A 13,286-nucleotide genomic window follows, 5' to 3' on the forward strand; every position below is an offset into this window, starting at 1 on the left:
CAAGAAAAAAGTTGAAGTACAAGAGCAAAAAGTTAGAACAAATACTCCGCTGGTTTAACATAAAAAAACATACTAAATTAAGTCACTTTCGAAAATGGAATAGCCAAAAATGCTAAAAAATATAATTGAAATCACTTCAAAAAGTAAAACCAAGAGTTAAGACATGTTTGAATTTTTAAAAAGGATTCTTGTTTAAACACATTAGGTCTTGGGAGTGTCCCAAGAAGCTGGAAGCGACGTATCGATGGTGCTGGGATCATCTACCTCGTTCTTCCAGTAAGTTTTATCGAACGCGGAGTGGCAGGATCGTCATCGGATGCAGGGAGCTGGTTCTTAGCTAACATGACTTTCAATCGGTTATTTTCTAGAGCTGTTCAGGTCAGCAGGGGTAAGTTAATGACAAAATTTTATTTGATCAGTGTAACGATTTTTATAACTTGTTTTTTTTTTTAAATCAGACTGTCTACAATTTGGACTGCGTGTTTATTTAGCGGTCTGACCTTAGCTTAGCATAGGCTACTTTTAGCTTGTTGTCATTAGACGTTTTTCAACCATTAAGCTCTGACAATGTTGCTGTGTCGATTTTCTCCAATCATTCTTAATATACAGTCATGTTGTATGCAGATTTATTTGTTTAATTTGTCATTAGAATTGCACGTGGAGTCTTTATGCCGAAATAATCACATAGCAGTACATGTATATCTGTCTGATTAGAATTAAACATGTAATGGGGGAGTAATGCAATTATTTTAGTCTTATTAAAGCCAGTTCTTATTTTAGCATGTGTAAAATAGCTGAAATGCGTACAGTTACCTCCAAAGTCTTCCTTCAACTCAAAAATACAGTAGATTCAAGGCTAATATAAACCAGCTGTATGGTCTTGAACTACACAATACTTTAAATTGAATACAGTATTTTGGATAAAGTCAGGTGCAGTTGAGTTGTCATGATACCAGAATTCAGAGTAACGGAACATTACTAGTAAAAATCAAAGGATACCCATATATACCGTCTTTAATATGGTGTCAACAAATATGACTTCCTGCACACCTGATATGGTTAACTTAGTTACTTTGATTCCCAGTCTGCACATTAAAAAGAGTCACTGATTGCAGACCAAAATTAGATGTACTGTTAGTTAGAGATGCACTTTGATTTTGGCCAATATCTGATATTCAGTCATTCTCATATTGATTTTAACCGATACTGATATTTGAATTTAATTCAGACTTACAACTTGAAGTTTGAGGATGAACAAATTGACAAAGTTCAGTCCTTTAAACATTCTGAAAAGTGAAAGGAATGATGACGAATAAAGAAATGACTTCAGCTGGCCTGAGTCTGTTAGTCCAGCCTAAAATTCCACGAAGTTATTTGTTTGTACAGCCAATATTTACACCAGATAAAGGCAGACTTTATGACCAAATACTGGTTGTAAATATTGTTAGAATTTTTCTTATTTGCTGATACTGATAATTCACTTGGATTGAGTAGGAAATGGGGATGAGATTTGGGATGAGACATGTGGGAGAGAGGCCGTATGTAGAATAGACACTGAAAACAGTGTGGTTTTTCACCTTTTTTTTTGTCCTTTTTCCAGTTGGATCGAGGTCTGCATTCACAAGCTCCAAGCCGGACCTTACTAACCCAAACTGGCTGCGAGTGGGTCTTGCCTTTGGATCTGGTGTTTTCCTCTGGGGCCTGGTAAATAACCATATAATTTCACTAACTACTATGAGTGTATTGCTATTACAACCCTGTTTAAAAAAAAAAAAAAAAAAAAAAAATCTTTTTGTTAGACACCGTGTTAAATGCAACAGAAGATCACACTCATAAAGTGCCTTGTGCCCTGCATACAAAAATTCTTCTGAGTCCCTAAATCTATTGATAACACCATGTACTATAGAGAGGGGCTGTTTGGGTTGACTCACTTAGCCTGCTGCCACCGCCACCTGGCCCCCAGATAAACAGAAGAAAATGATGTATGTACTGTAGACAGTTGAATCCCCAGATTCTTTGAAAAATTTTATGTTAAGTATTATTCTTACTCAGTGTTGCACCATGTATCTTCTTTTCTGTTTGGACACGGTTATGAAGTGTTTTGTGGGCAGAGCCCTACTGGTGTCAGAAAGTTACCTGGCTTACCTACTGGAGAAAACCCAGCCTCAATACTAAAAGAAAATAAAGACATAGAGTTACAATTTAGTGCTTAGCAGTCAAGTCAAGACATTGAATACCAAGATTTGTCTGATGTTTTTTGTTGATTGCTGAAGTCATGATATATTTTATGTAAAAAACTAAATAAATTCATGTGTTTCAATTATTGCTGACAATATTTTTTATGGGTAAAGTGTATGATACTGACACATTTTGTTCATCATGACAATTTTTCCGTCTTTTGTTATCACTGTTCCATCTTTTTTGAGACACGTTGCTGGCATCGAATTCAAAATTGGCTCATATATTTCCAAAAATGATTAAATGCCGCCTTTTCAACACTTTTATTGTCTTTTTGACACTTTTAAAAATTTAGGGTTCCATTTTTTTTTGTAGATAATCACCTTTTTTTACATTTCACACAGTGTTCCAACTTCTCTGAAAAGGGGTTGTACTTGAGATACAGACCAATATACTTACAATGATCACACCCTTTCTGTTATGTTTAACCTGTCAATACTTGTGAAGCTGTGTAACAGGAATATTTTTCTGATCACACAGAAGGGTTCACAGCAGTTTTATCCCTTAGTCCAATTTGCAATAATGAGTCTTACATCCTTACACCCAGGAGAGGGCAGCATTGAGCAACTCATGTTATTTTGCCAATGACTGATTCATTTTGAGTGAAATTCAGTGGAACATAATAGGGGACACCAAGTTTAAAAAAAATAAGAGATTTATTCTTTGAATGACAAAATCATCTTAAAAGGATCGATTTTTAAATGGAAATTGGTGTGGTACTTTCAAAATAAAAGAGTAGTTCATGCTGTTTGCTTTTGATTTATTACTGTGGTTATTTTGTTTTTAAAAAAAAGGTCCAACATTGCAGTTTGGTTTCTTTTGCTGACTATAATACATGATTTAATTTTAATTCCTTGTGGCAATAAAACCCATTAAGATTCTGCAAAGCATCCTGATATAAACAGATAAATCCTTAGTTGTATCTTTGTTTCATTGCAGCTCTTTAAGCAGCACAGCACAGACGTTCATGAGTACAAAGTGAGGAATGGCCTGGAATGATCCACCATACTGGTATTTGAGTCTTTCTGTATCATTATGCTTTGACATTTTTGTAGATATAAAATCACTGAATAAATAAAATGTAATGCTCTGTATTTTATTGTCCTGTTTAGGAGGCCGCCAGTTCTGGTAAATGGATGCAGCTGTTCTTGCTATTCCCATTCCCCCAACTCCTCACTGTTCTGTGTAAAATAAAGATTTATCATGTGAAATATATCCGAGTCACAGTACTTTTGTATACATCATTTCATCATAGCTGTGTTAAAGGAACAGAAAAAACTACAAGTAGAGCAATCTGTTCTGAAAGTTTGCTTTTTTGTCTTAGAAGAAATAAATTCAGCCATAACGGAAAAAAAGAAATATAGGATTAAATCTTATTATTTTTGGCTATTCTTGTATTTAAATTCAAGGTGTAACGTCAAGGGAACAGCTAGATAGTGATGAAACGAGAAATGTGACGCATCCTCTCGAGATGAATTTCAGCAAAGATTTCTAACCTAACAGAGTTCATCATTTTTAACGTATGCAGCTGGCTTCTATTCTACTATTCAAAGTAATTTCAAGGTTCAACAAAGGCTGAAATTCTTGTGAATTTAATATTTATTTAATACATTTTTAATTTTAGTCTCTGCTCAGTCACTATTTTTTCTCTTCTTAGCTTCATCCATCTCCAGCCTCTACCATCCCTTAGCCTTAACTATTTTATCAGACAGTGCCAAGATGGGCAAACTGCTGCCAAAGTTACATAGTTCTGAAAGCAGGCAACAGTATGTGGCACTCTGTGGAAAACCTTGTTGAACGTTATTGTACTGTTTAACTTTGAAACTCCTATTTTAAAGTGGAAATGTAATACATTGTTGCTAAAAGTCTTTTAAAGAATACATAAATGCGCTCCCCTTTTAAGTAACAACGGCCTATAATTCTAATCAAACCCAAGAAACTTCCGGGCCAAACAGAGGCCCTGATTTTGTTAAAAGCATGGTTTTTTGATATTCTTTCCACAGAATAGGCCTATGTACAGGGTCAGCAAAAATAGAGAAGTAGCAGTCTATGTGAAAATATAAAATATTAATATATCAGGAATATCATGGCGTGCGGACTCAAGAAAATATTAGTGAAAGTGCTTTAAACAAGTTGTTAAAAACCAACAGCAGTATGGTCTATCAGTTTGCTGTCTATGACCTTTAGTGCTTCACAGTCAAAAAGCTGAAAGGATGAAAGTCACCATGATGTATGAGGAGTGATCAGTGCCAACGCAAAGACATTCAGCAGTGGCATTAATCTGGTAAATGTTTATGTGTTTTTTTCTTTTCAATGAATTTCTAAGTATTTCATGGAAATATTTAAATATGTGTTACATTGGGGGGACTTGTGAAATTGAAAGAAAATTTCATGAAATTTGTTTGAAGACTGGGGAAACTTTCCATCATTTTCATGGAATTTTGAGGAATATATTTATCAGTTTGTAGAATTTAGTTTCAGACATTTAAATGAACTTTAGAGATAATTGTGTGAATGTTTGAAGTAATTTTCTGTCATTTTCATGGAATTTTGAGGGATGAATGTTTACATTTCAGTAATAAATTTCTGGTATTTACAATGAATTTTGGAGGAAGTTTTTGCTTAGATGTTTGGAGGGTTTCTCTGTCATTTTCATGGAATTTTAGACATGTATTGATACATTTTCAGGAATTAAATTTTTTGTGTTTTACAAGGAATTTTGGGGGAACTTTCTGATAGAATGGCCAGGCTATATGATAAAGTTTCATAGAAACATATGGGGAATATATATAAAAAAAAAAGTTGCACTCTTGATGAGATACTTTGAAAATATCTAAGATATTCCACAGAAATTTTAGAGAATTTATTTGATTTCTTTGATACCTTCCGGTGGTAGGTTTCTACGTCACATGAGCCCTGCCTTTTCAGTAAAGATTTTTCAAGGAAGATGTCCGTTTGGGCTAATTAAAAGACATTAAATGCAGTTTGGTTCAAATGTCAGAAAAAACAGCAGCACTGAATGTGTTTTATCATAGTTCAGTCAGATACTCAAGTGTACAGCTGAAAATATGTGAAAGTGTTGACTACTTCCTTAAGTTTGAAAATATCATGAGTTTGATTGTTTTTGGATTCAAAACCAATTTTAATATGAGTAGAATGTCCTTTGCAATATACAAGGCTTCTTGTAAATTAAAGAGCCTGATGCTGTGTATGAGTGTAGCAGTATATGACAGTGTAATCTGCAAGTGTAGCCTAAATAACAGCAGCAGCAAGACTGAACCCTGAGGCACACCATTTTTACCTTAAACACATTTGGAAGTGAAGCCATCAGCCTGCATTGAGTTTGACAGCTTTCACGACAGCAAAAACTATTTTGGCAAAACCTTTACTAAAAATGTTTACCAAACCAAATAAGTCAGGTTTAAAGGCACCGTAAGTGAAACAAACTAATTAACACACTGGGTTTAGAGCGGACTATACACTTAAAGTTAAAGCAGAACTCTCACACTGCATTGGTTAACTAATCCTCATACATGTCTTCTACCCATAGCTACTGTCGTGGCACTAATCACTCTCCATACAAACGTCACCGCACTGCATATATTGCGCAACGAGAGAGGCGGGTCCGTCCTCCGCCTCCCTGCACGTTTCACTGATCAGTCCGGGCCAGCCATTCATCCAGCGTTTGCTGAACGCACGGCATTCCTGTTGTAGCCCTCGGAGAGCAGCGATGTTTTCCTGCAGAGCGGCCTGGCAGAGGTGTGGGCCTTTGGCACGGAGAGCAGCCTACAGGTTGCCCCGGGATGGTGAGTTTCATCAGCCAGCCAGAGAGCATTAAAACAGAACAAAAACTGAATTTATCTCCTTTCCACGCGGTCTGTGTGCGAGAATGTGAGGTTATGTGTGCTCCATCTGTGGCGTACTGTGATCACGATGTGATTGGTGAAAAAGTACACAGTGTCCTCGTGTGAGAGAGTCTGCATAGCTGCATCCACACGCAGGAGGCTGGTCATGGCTGCCCTGTGATGTGAAGGTCAACCCGGCTTAAAGGAAGATTTTGTGATGCTCTTGGGTTCTTGGGTTTTAAGAAGGGGTCATTTCTTAGACTTGAGGTTCGAGATTCTCCTCGTGGAGATAATTGTGCTCATTTATGAGCCTGGCTGGGCTATTTCATCATGTCGCTTATCCAACATTAGTGTTTCCTCGGTTAGGGTATTAATCTGGCTGTGGGATCAAAGCAATAAGCCGCTATTTGCTACTTTCCATAGTTTAACAATGACATTCAGGACAGTTACAACCAGTGTATCATGAAAGAAATCGTGAATACTTGTACAGATAGCCAGGTTTGGTTAGTTCCCCTAAAAGTTTCGTTAATTTGGAGAGTCTTTGTCGACTTTAACATGGATAAAAAATATATTTACATTTAAATATGACCTTCACTTCACTGGGGGAGCATAGAAACATGGTCGCCGGTGTCACGTGGTGTGTAGGCGATAACGTATGGAGTTCATAGGAGAGGCACGAGCTCGTTTACCCCCACAGTTGTTGAAAACTTGCGCCACGAGCCGGCCGGTGGCTGCAGCGTCTCTCATCTAAGATGACGTTTAGCTAACTAGGATAGGTAAAGAAAGGTAAAGATTATTTAAAAGTGCATCGCTCTAAAAACACCAAGGGTTGGAAGAGAATAGGATAAGACCGCATTTAGTGTCACTACTCCTATTATGTCGAATAATAGCTAAGAGTTGAAGAGCTGTCTGAACTACTAAGGGGGTGCAACGGTTTTAATGCATAAAGCATTTAAAGAGACAAACGTTTGCATTGTGAGCATATATGTAACCTTTTGTTTCTTACATTTTTCACTGAAAATAAAGACTAAAAATTACAGACATATAAACGCTTTGCAGCAACACTGAAATTTAGCTCAGGTATCTCCCATTTCTCTTGATCTTTGCTGACATGTTTCTACACCTTGATTGGAGTCCACCTGTGGTAAATTATACTGATTGGACATGATTTGAAAAGGCACACACCTCTCTATAAAAAGGCCTCACAGATGGCAATGCATATCAGAGCAAAAACCACACCATGAGGTCAAATGAACTGCCTGCAGAGCTCAGAGACAGGATTGTTGCAAGGAACAGATCTGGGCAAAGCTGCAAAAAAATGTTGCTGCACTGAAGGTTCCCAGGCTCCATAATTCTCAAATGGAAGAAGTCTGGCACAACCAGGACTCTTCTGAGAGCTGGTCACCCAGCCAAACTGAGCATTCAGGTGAGGGGCCTTAGTAAGAGAGATGACCAAGAGCCCAATGGTCACTCTGGGGATGGGATAAAGTTCCAGAAGGACAACCATCACCACAGCCCTCTACTGATCTGGGCTTTAAGGCAGAGAGCCTAGGAGGAAACCTGTCCTCTGTACAAAACACACGAAAGCCCACCTGGCTTTGTGGTGTTTGTTGCAAACTCCAAGCAGGCTTTAATGTGTTTTGCACAGAGGAGAGGCTGCTCTGCCATAAGCCCAGATCAGTGGAGGGCTGCAGTGGTGGTTGTCCCTCTGGAGCTTTGTCTCCACACAGGATCTGTGGAGCTCAGAGTGACCATCAGGTTCTTGGTCAACTCTCTTACTAAGGCCCCTCACCCCGTTTGCTCAGTTTGCCTGGGTGACCAGCTCTTTGACAAGTCCTGGTTGTGGTCCTGGACTGTCCTCATGGGAACCCTCAGTGCAACAGAATGTTTTTTTCCTAGCTTTACCCAGATCAGAGCCTTGCAACAATCCTGTCTCTGAGGTCTGCAGGCAGTTCCTTTGACCTCATGGCTTGGTTTTTGTTCTGATATGCATTGTCAGCTGTGAGGCTTTCTATAGTGAGGTGTGCCTTTCCAAATCATGTCCAATCAATTTAATTTACTACAGGTGGGCTCCAATCAAGGTGTAGAAACATCTCAGCAATGATTGAGAGAAGAGGGAGGAACCTGAGCAAAAGTTCAAGTGTTTTTGCAAAGGCTCTGAACACTTATGTCATTGTTAAATATCAGTGTTTTATTTTTCATAAATTTACTATTAAAAGTCAAAGTCAGTTTTCAACTTTCTATTATGGGTTACTGAGTGTAGGTTGAGAATGAAATAGGTTTTTGTCAACTGTAGCATCAGACTGCATTATAACAATATGGTAAAAAGTGAGGGGGTCTGTATATTTTCTGAATGCACTGTAATATTTAGGTGAGAGCTCAGGGCCTCAGCTATGTGGATATTATGTCTAACTATTTTAACTAAGACATGTGCATTTGATCTGTAGTTTACAGAACTATCATGCATGCTCATTTTAATAAATCTCTTCTTCCAAGACCACATAATCGATAAATCATACCACAGATCCCCATCTGGGAGTAATTTCAGAAAGTGAATGAAATAAAGAGCTAAATGTTCTCATTTATGCCATTGAAAGATAAAATTATTTCCTTGGAACCATTTAGATTTCTCCTGTTGACCACTGACCCTCTAATAAAGCTTAAAATAAACTATTGGATAAATCATAGTTAGAAGCCTAACAATAAAATAAAAAATTGGATTTTAAATCCAAAAGTCATCTTTTACTAATGTGGCCACCTTAGGTGCATTTGCATAGCAGCATGCTTCTGTAGCTCATCCCCATACAGGGCCACCCCTGGTCAAAGTGAGGCTCTAACAGACTCTAGTACAAGGTCCCCCCAACACCGCCTGATGTGCAAAGAGAGAGAAGAAGAAAAAAAGGCTTAGAGTGAGGCCCCCCCAGGTGGTGAGGCCTTACGCACTCTGCGTTATCTGCAAAGAGGGAGGGGCGGTCTTGTCTCCGTATATTTAACTCCCAGCAGCACAAAGTGTAGAAAGTTTTTGCTGAGTGGCTGCTGATCAGCTTAACCCATGCCCCCTTTGCTTCCAATTTGTTGTAATAGCTGCAAAGTCTTTTTTTTTTTGCACAAACTGAACCAGATTATCCATAAACAAAACTTTTTTTGGTGGGATTTTGGGTTTTTGGTAAATTGTTGTCAATCCACAAAGAGCAAATTGTTCCAAAGAACAGGAAAAACTTGCGAAGTATCCAGTCAACTTCAAAGTACAACACAATGTACAGACTCTTGATCCTAAATCATCATCATCATCATATCAACATCGGGAGGTCAGTGGGTCACAGAGCTTCTATGGTGCCATTACTGAAAAAACAGTAAACTTTTGAGGTAAAAAGCCACAGAATTTGACATGAAACTGTACATCCTTTTAAGCAAACATTAACTGTTCAACATGATGATGTACTTACCCATGGCAGAAGCAATAAAATCATCGAATCACATTGAGAATAATGGCAATTCAACCCCAAAATGGCAAAATAATCCCCTGTTGACATACTATTCCTTCATGAACTCTCAGTTCCCTCATGACCCGTGCAATCTTGTCTTAAGCTGATCACGGTTGCACTGTGTTGGGCAGCGCTTCAGACACGCTTCCAGTGTGCAAGGTTGCTCACCTTTGGTCTAAGCAAAACTGTGGGGCTACAATTTACAGCCGATATTAGACCATGAGGCTTGTGGAGCATTTATGGCTCAGGAGGTGAGGTCAGTCATCTCGCAGTCAAAAGGTCGTGGGGTTCAATCTCCACAACAATGTGTCCTTGGGCAAGAAGTTTAACCCCAGTGCTCCCACTGCTGCAGTAGTGCTGCGTGAATGTGTATGGGGTAAGTTAATACTGATGACCACTCTAGGTAGCAGCCATCAGTGTGTGAATGTGAGTGTATATAGGTAGGTGTGACCTGTGGTGTAGAAAGCACTTTGAGTTGTTGGCAACTAGAAAGTGCTATACAAGCTCAGCTCAGTTGATTTGTGCTTGACTTTTAAGCTTGCTATTTTTCTGTAAACAAACATTTTTACAAGGAAAATTGAAGGGCTTTTCTCATGATTAAATTAGTCGTCCTTAGAGCAATCGGCTGAAGTTGACTCATCAGCCATTTATAGAAGGCAGTGATGTAGGCTGTTTTTTCTTTGAAGATATTAAATTAAACATATCTTAACCTACAATGGATGGATTTTACTAACTTATACACTAGAGGTGAGGTACATTAAAATGGCCCAGTCATCTATGTTCCTGTTTTGAAAACGTATCTGACAGTGATCATTCCTGGATTAGATGAAAATTTACGGTCCTGCGATGAGATGGGTTCTCTTAAGTTTCTGTAAATGATTTCAACAGAAAGTTATTAAACAATAACACTTTGTTAGAATTACTCTCTTCAGTCAAGTAAAAATAAAGGCATTTGGTGTTGCTTCACTAAAGTTTGGTACTGTTGACAAAGTACAAATTGATCTCGCATGCTTTTTTACAGCCAGTGTCCATCCAGGATCCATTGTAGTGATGGGAAATTTCGACTTGTTTTAGAGATCTGGATTCTGGATAATTTGACTTGGTTTAGTACTAAGATGGAGTCTTGGGGCTCCCAAGTTGTTACAGAAACATTTGCTTGCTTTAGCTTAATCAGCTTTAGCTAAAGCTTAAATCACTATGCTAGCTGCATAATAAATGCTACTTCATGATCCAGTGTAGCAATGTTAGCTTTAGTATCATGCGCTTCAGCAAATGTAGCAAAAGCTAATGTAGCTACGTGGATAAGGTATCTATGTAGCTTACATGGTTGCTTTGTGAGCTTTGCTGTAGCTACTTTAGCCATGTAGCTCTGTTACCTGTAGCTAAGTTAGCTTTAGCATCAGAGTTTTAGTTAACATGGTGACAGCTAACCTAGCTACATAGTATGTGTAGCTGCTTTGTGAGCTTAGCTCAAGTTATATATTTACTTTAGCTATGTACTGTATATTACGCAGTCAGTGGAGCTACATAAGCTTTGTTTGCTGCATTTGAATGTTTTGATGGAGGATAAGCTTTTTCTGTAAGCAGACTGTTTATTCAGCTTTATTAAGTGCTTTACCAGGTTTTGTCCTAACCCATACCTTAACAGAAGTTTAATCTGTTTGTATTTCAAAGTTCTAGCATGTACTTCTGTTCTGAGATATACAGCGCCTCAGATGAACGATCTGTGAGAGTGGCTGTCAAAGATGAATGGTCTGCAGCCAGACGGTCTTTGGACCGCTCAGAATTTCGTCACTAAGAGCGTCCTAAGTGGGATGTCTGACTGATGTCTGAATCAAACCCCTCTCCATCTGTTTTACCTGAGTTTCACCCAAGTGTCCTGTTGTAGATTTCTGTCCCTTTAAGAGGAATACATGAGATGCAGTATACATTTGTGATGGTGGTGATGAAGAGGCAGAGGGGATGTGAGAGTAAACGCAGCAGCAGAGACAATAATGACCAAAAGTTTTAAAGACAAGCTGATAAACCATGTCCACAATCTCCATGTGTACAGTGTCATTTTCACTGCACAGAGACAAACATGTCTGTCAGAGTATTTGTGACAAATCAGTTCTGTTTCAGAAGTAGATGTCTGTATTTGCACTACTAACCACAAAGATGCACGACATTGAATACACTGTTATTTACTAATTCATTTACACAATACTGATACTGGTTTTGGTGCTGTTGTTCAGACTTAAAACTTCAGTCTTTAAAACACTTTAAATCATAAGGAAGAATGATGACTTCTGCCGATGTAGGTCTGTTTGTCCTGGCTAAAACTCCACAAATGTATTTGTTTCATACAGTGAAGATTTACAGCTGATGAAAAAACATGCTATAGCCAAAATATCAGTTGTAAATATCTGCAGAAATAATCCAATCTGCAGATGCCAATAATTAGCTTTTGAAGTTAATATCTGTCTTTACTGATATCACACCTATAATATCGTGAACTTGTCATGGAAATAGGAATTATGTATTTGTTTAATCAGCGCTCATGTAATCTGGGGACTTTAAGCTAAGTGCATCCATGACTGCTCAGACTTGGTGTTGGATTTGAGTGTATCACAGCCCAGATTGATAAATGCTGATCTGTGCGTGGAGATGACCGTACACAAAAAATTTGTGCATATGCACATTTAATAAATGAGGGCCATTGACTCCAGTCATTAGCATGTTTTGCTTTGACATTAAGATCAGCCAGGTAACGTGCAGAACATCACCTGCTTGTTTCAGTGTAGTTAACATGCAACACAGTTAACAGGGAAATGTGTGTTCTCTCATCTCCAAGTTTGATGTTGCAAAAGAAATCATTGATATAAATATAAGGCCATAACACCCAGCTCTAGTTCTTTTCTGTAAGCTCTCCCAAGAACATGCAAAAATGAAAGCAGAGTATGGGCAGAAGGCTCATCTAACATAGAGCAGGAGTGAGCCTTTAATGCAGCTGATGACTAATATGACCGTCATCATACTGCACTGAAATGGTGTGAAAGTGTTTGACTAATACATGGGCATCTATCTAACAGTTAGATGTACTAGTACATTTGAGTGAGCATTTTTTGTTTCATTAAATTTGTTATCTTATTGCAATTCATCAGACTGTGAATGTGTAAATTACAGTGATAAAACAATTATTTGTTCTGTGTTGTGCAGCCCTATTGCACACACATAAAAATCTACCTAAATCCCAGCCTTGTTTCACCTCTGTCCTTTGGGGACCTTTTCACTGGGCTGCTTTAGGAAACCCCTTTTTGGCTTCTGTTTCCTGACTCAGAGCCCGAGCCTGAAATAAAGTGGTAGGTGGACATGCCCGGCCCGACTGTGAGCCTGTAAAGAGATTACATTGCAGAAATGTCCTCTCTCTGCCCAAAATCCACCAAGGTAGGAGACGTTTTCAGGACCCTGACACCTTTCTCCTCTCTGGTGGTCTCACTTAATGAGGAGGGTATCAACCTCTAATCCTGTGACTTTCTGACCTTCATCCTGTACGCTGGTCATGAAGTTTCACCACCTTATCCCCCCAACTCAACAAGACTTGATCCGATTAGCCAGTATAAATAAACAGGGCAGTAGGGAGTCGTGTGTAAGCCCTGGAGTCTGGATTAGTTCCTGAGAATATGAAGAGTTTAATTCCCTTAGCATTGGACATGACGGAGCTGCGGAAAATACAAGT

The 13,286-nt window shown here is 38.5% G+C and overlaps 2 protein-coding genes across 3 annotated transcripts in view; both read left to right on the forward strand.

Moving 5' to 3' along the window:
* The first annotated feature begins 270 nt into the window (after positions 1–270).
* On the forward strand, positions 271–3,451 carry ndufc1 (NADH:ubiquinone oxidoreductase subunit C1). The gene is made up of 4 exons (XM_041797988.1): positions 271–388; positions 1,601–1,704; positions 3,178–3,249; positions 3,351–3,451. Exons 1-3 carry the CDS (start codon positions 343–345, stop codon positions 3,235–3,237), a joined length of 210 nt encoding a protein of 69 aa, XP_041653922.1. The 5' UTR covers positions 271–342; the 3' UTR covers positions 3,238–3,249; positions 3,351–3,451.
* Positions 3,452–5,882: 2,431 nt separating this feature from the next.
* mgarpa (mitochondria localized glutamic acid rich protein a) overlaps positions 5,883–13,286 on the forward strand; it is a 31,303-nt gene continuing 23,899 nt past the window's right edge. For both annotated transcript variants that reach the window (XM_041797147.1, XM_041797148.1), the window contains exon 1: positions 5,883–6,044. In XM_041797147.1, the coding sequence (XP_041653081.1) occupies positions 5,969–6,044 (76 nt within the window). In that variant the 5' untranslated portion in view covers positions 5,883–5,968. The remainder of the gene's footprint in view (positions 6,045–13,286) is intronic.

This window comes from Cheilinus undulatus, linkage group 10, assembly GCF_018320785.1.
Source record: "Cheilinus undulatus linkage group 10, ASM1832078v1, whole genome shotgun sequence".
Taxonomy (NCBI): domain Eukaryota; kingdom Metazoa; phylum Chordata; class Actinopteri; order Labriformes; family Labridae; genus Cheilinus; species Cheilinus undulatus.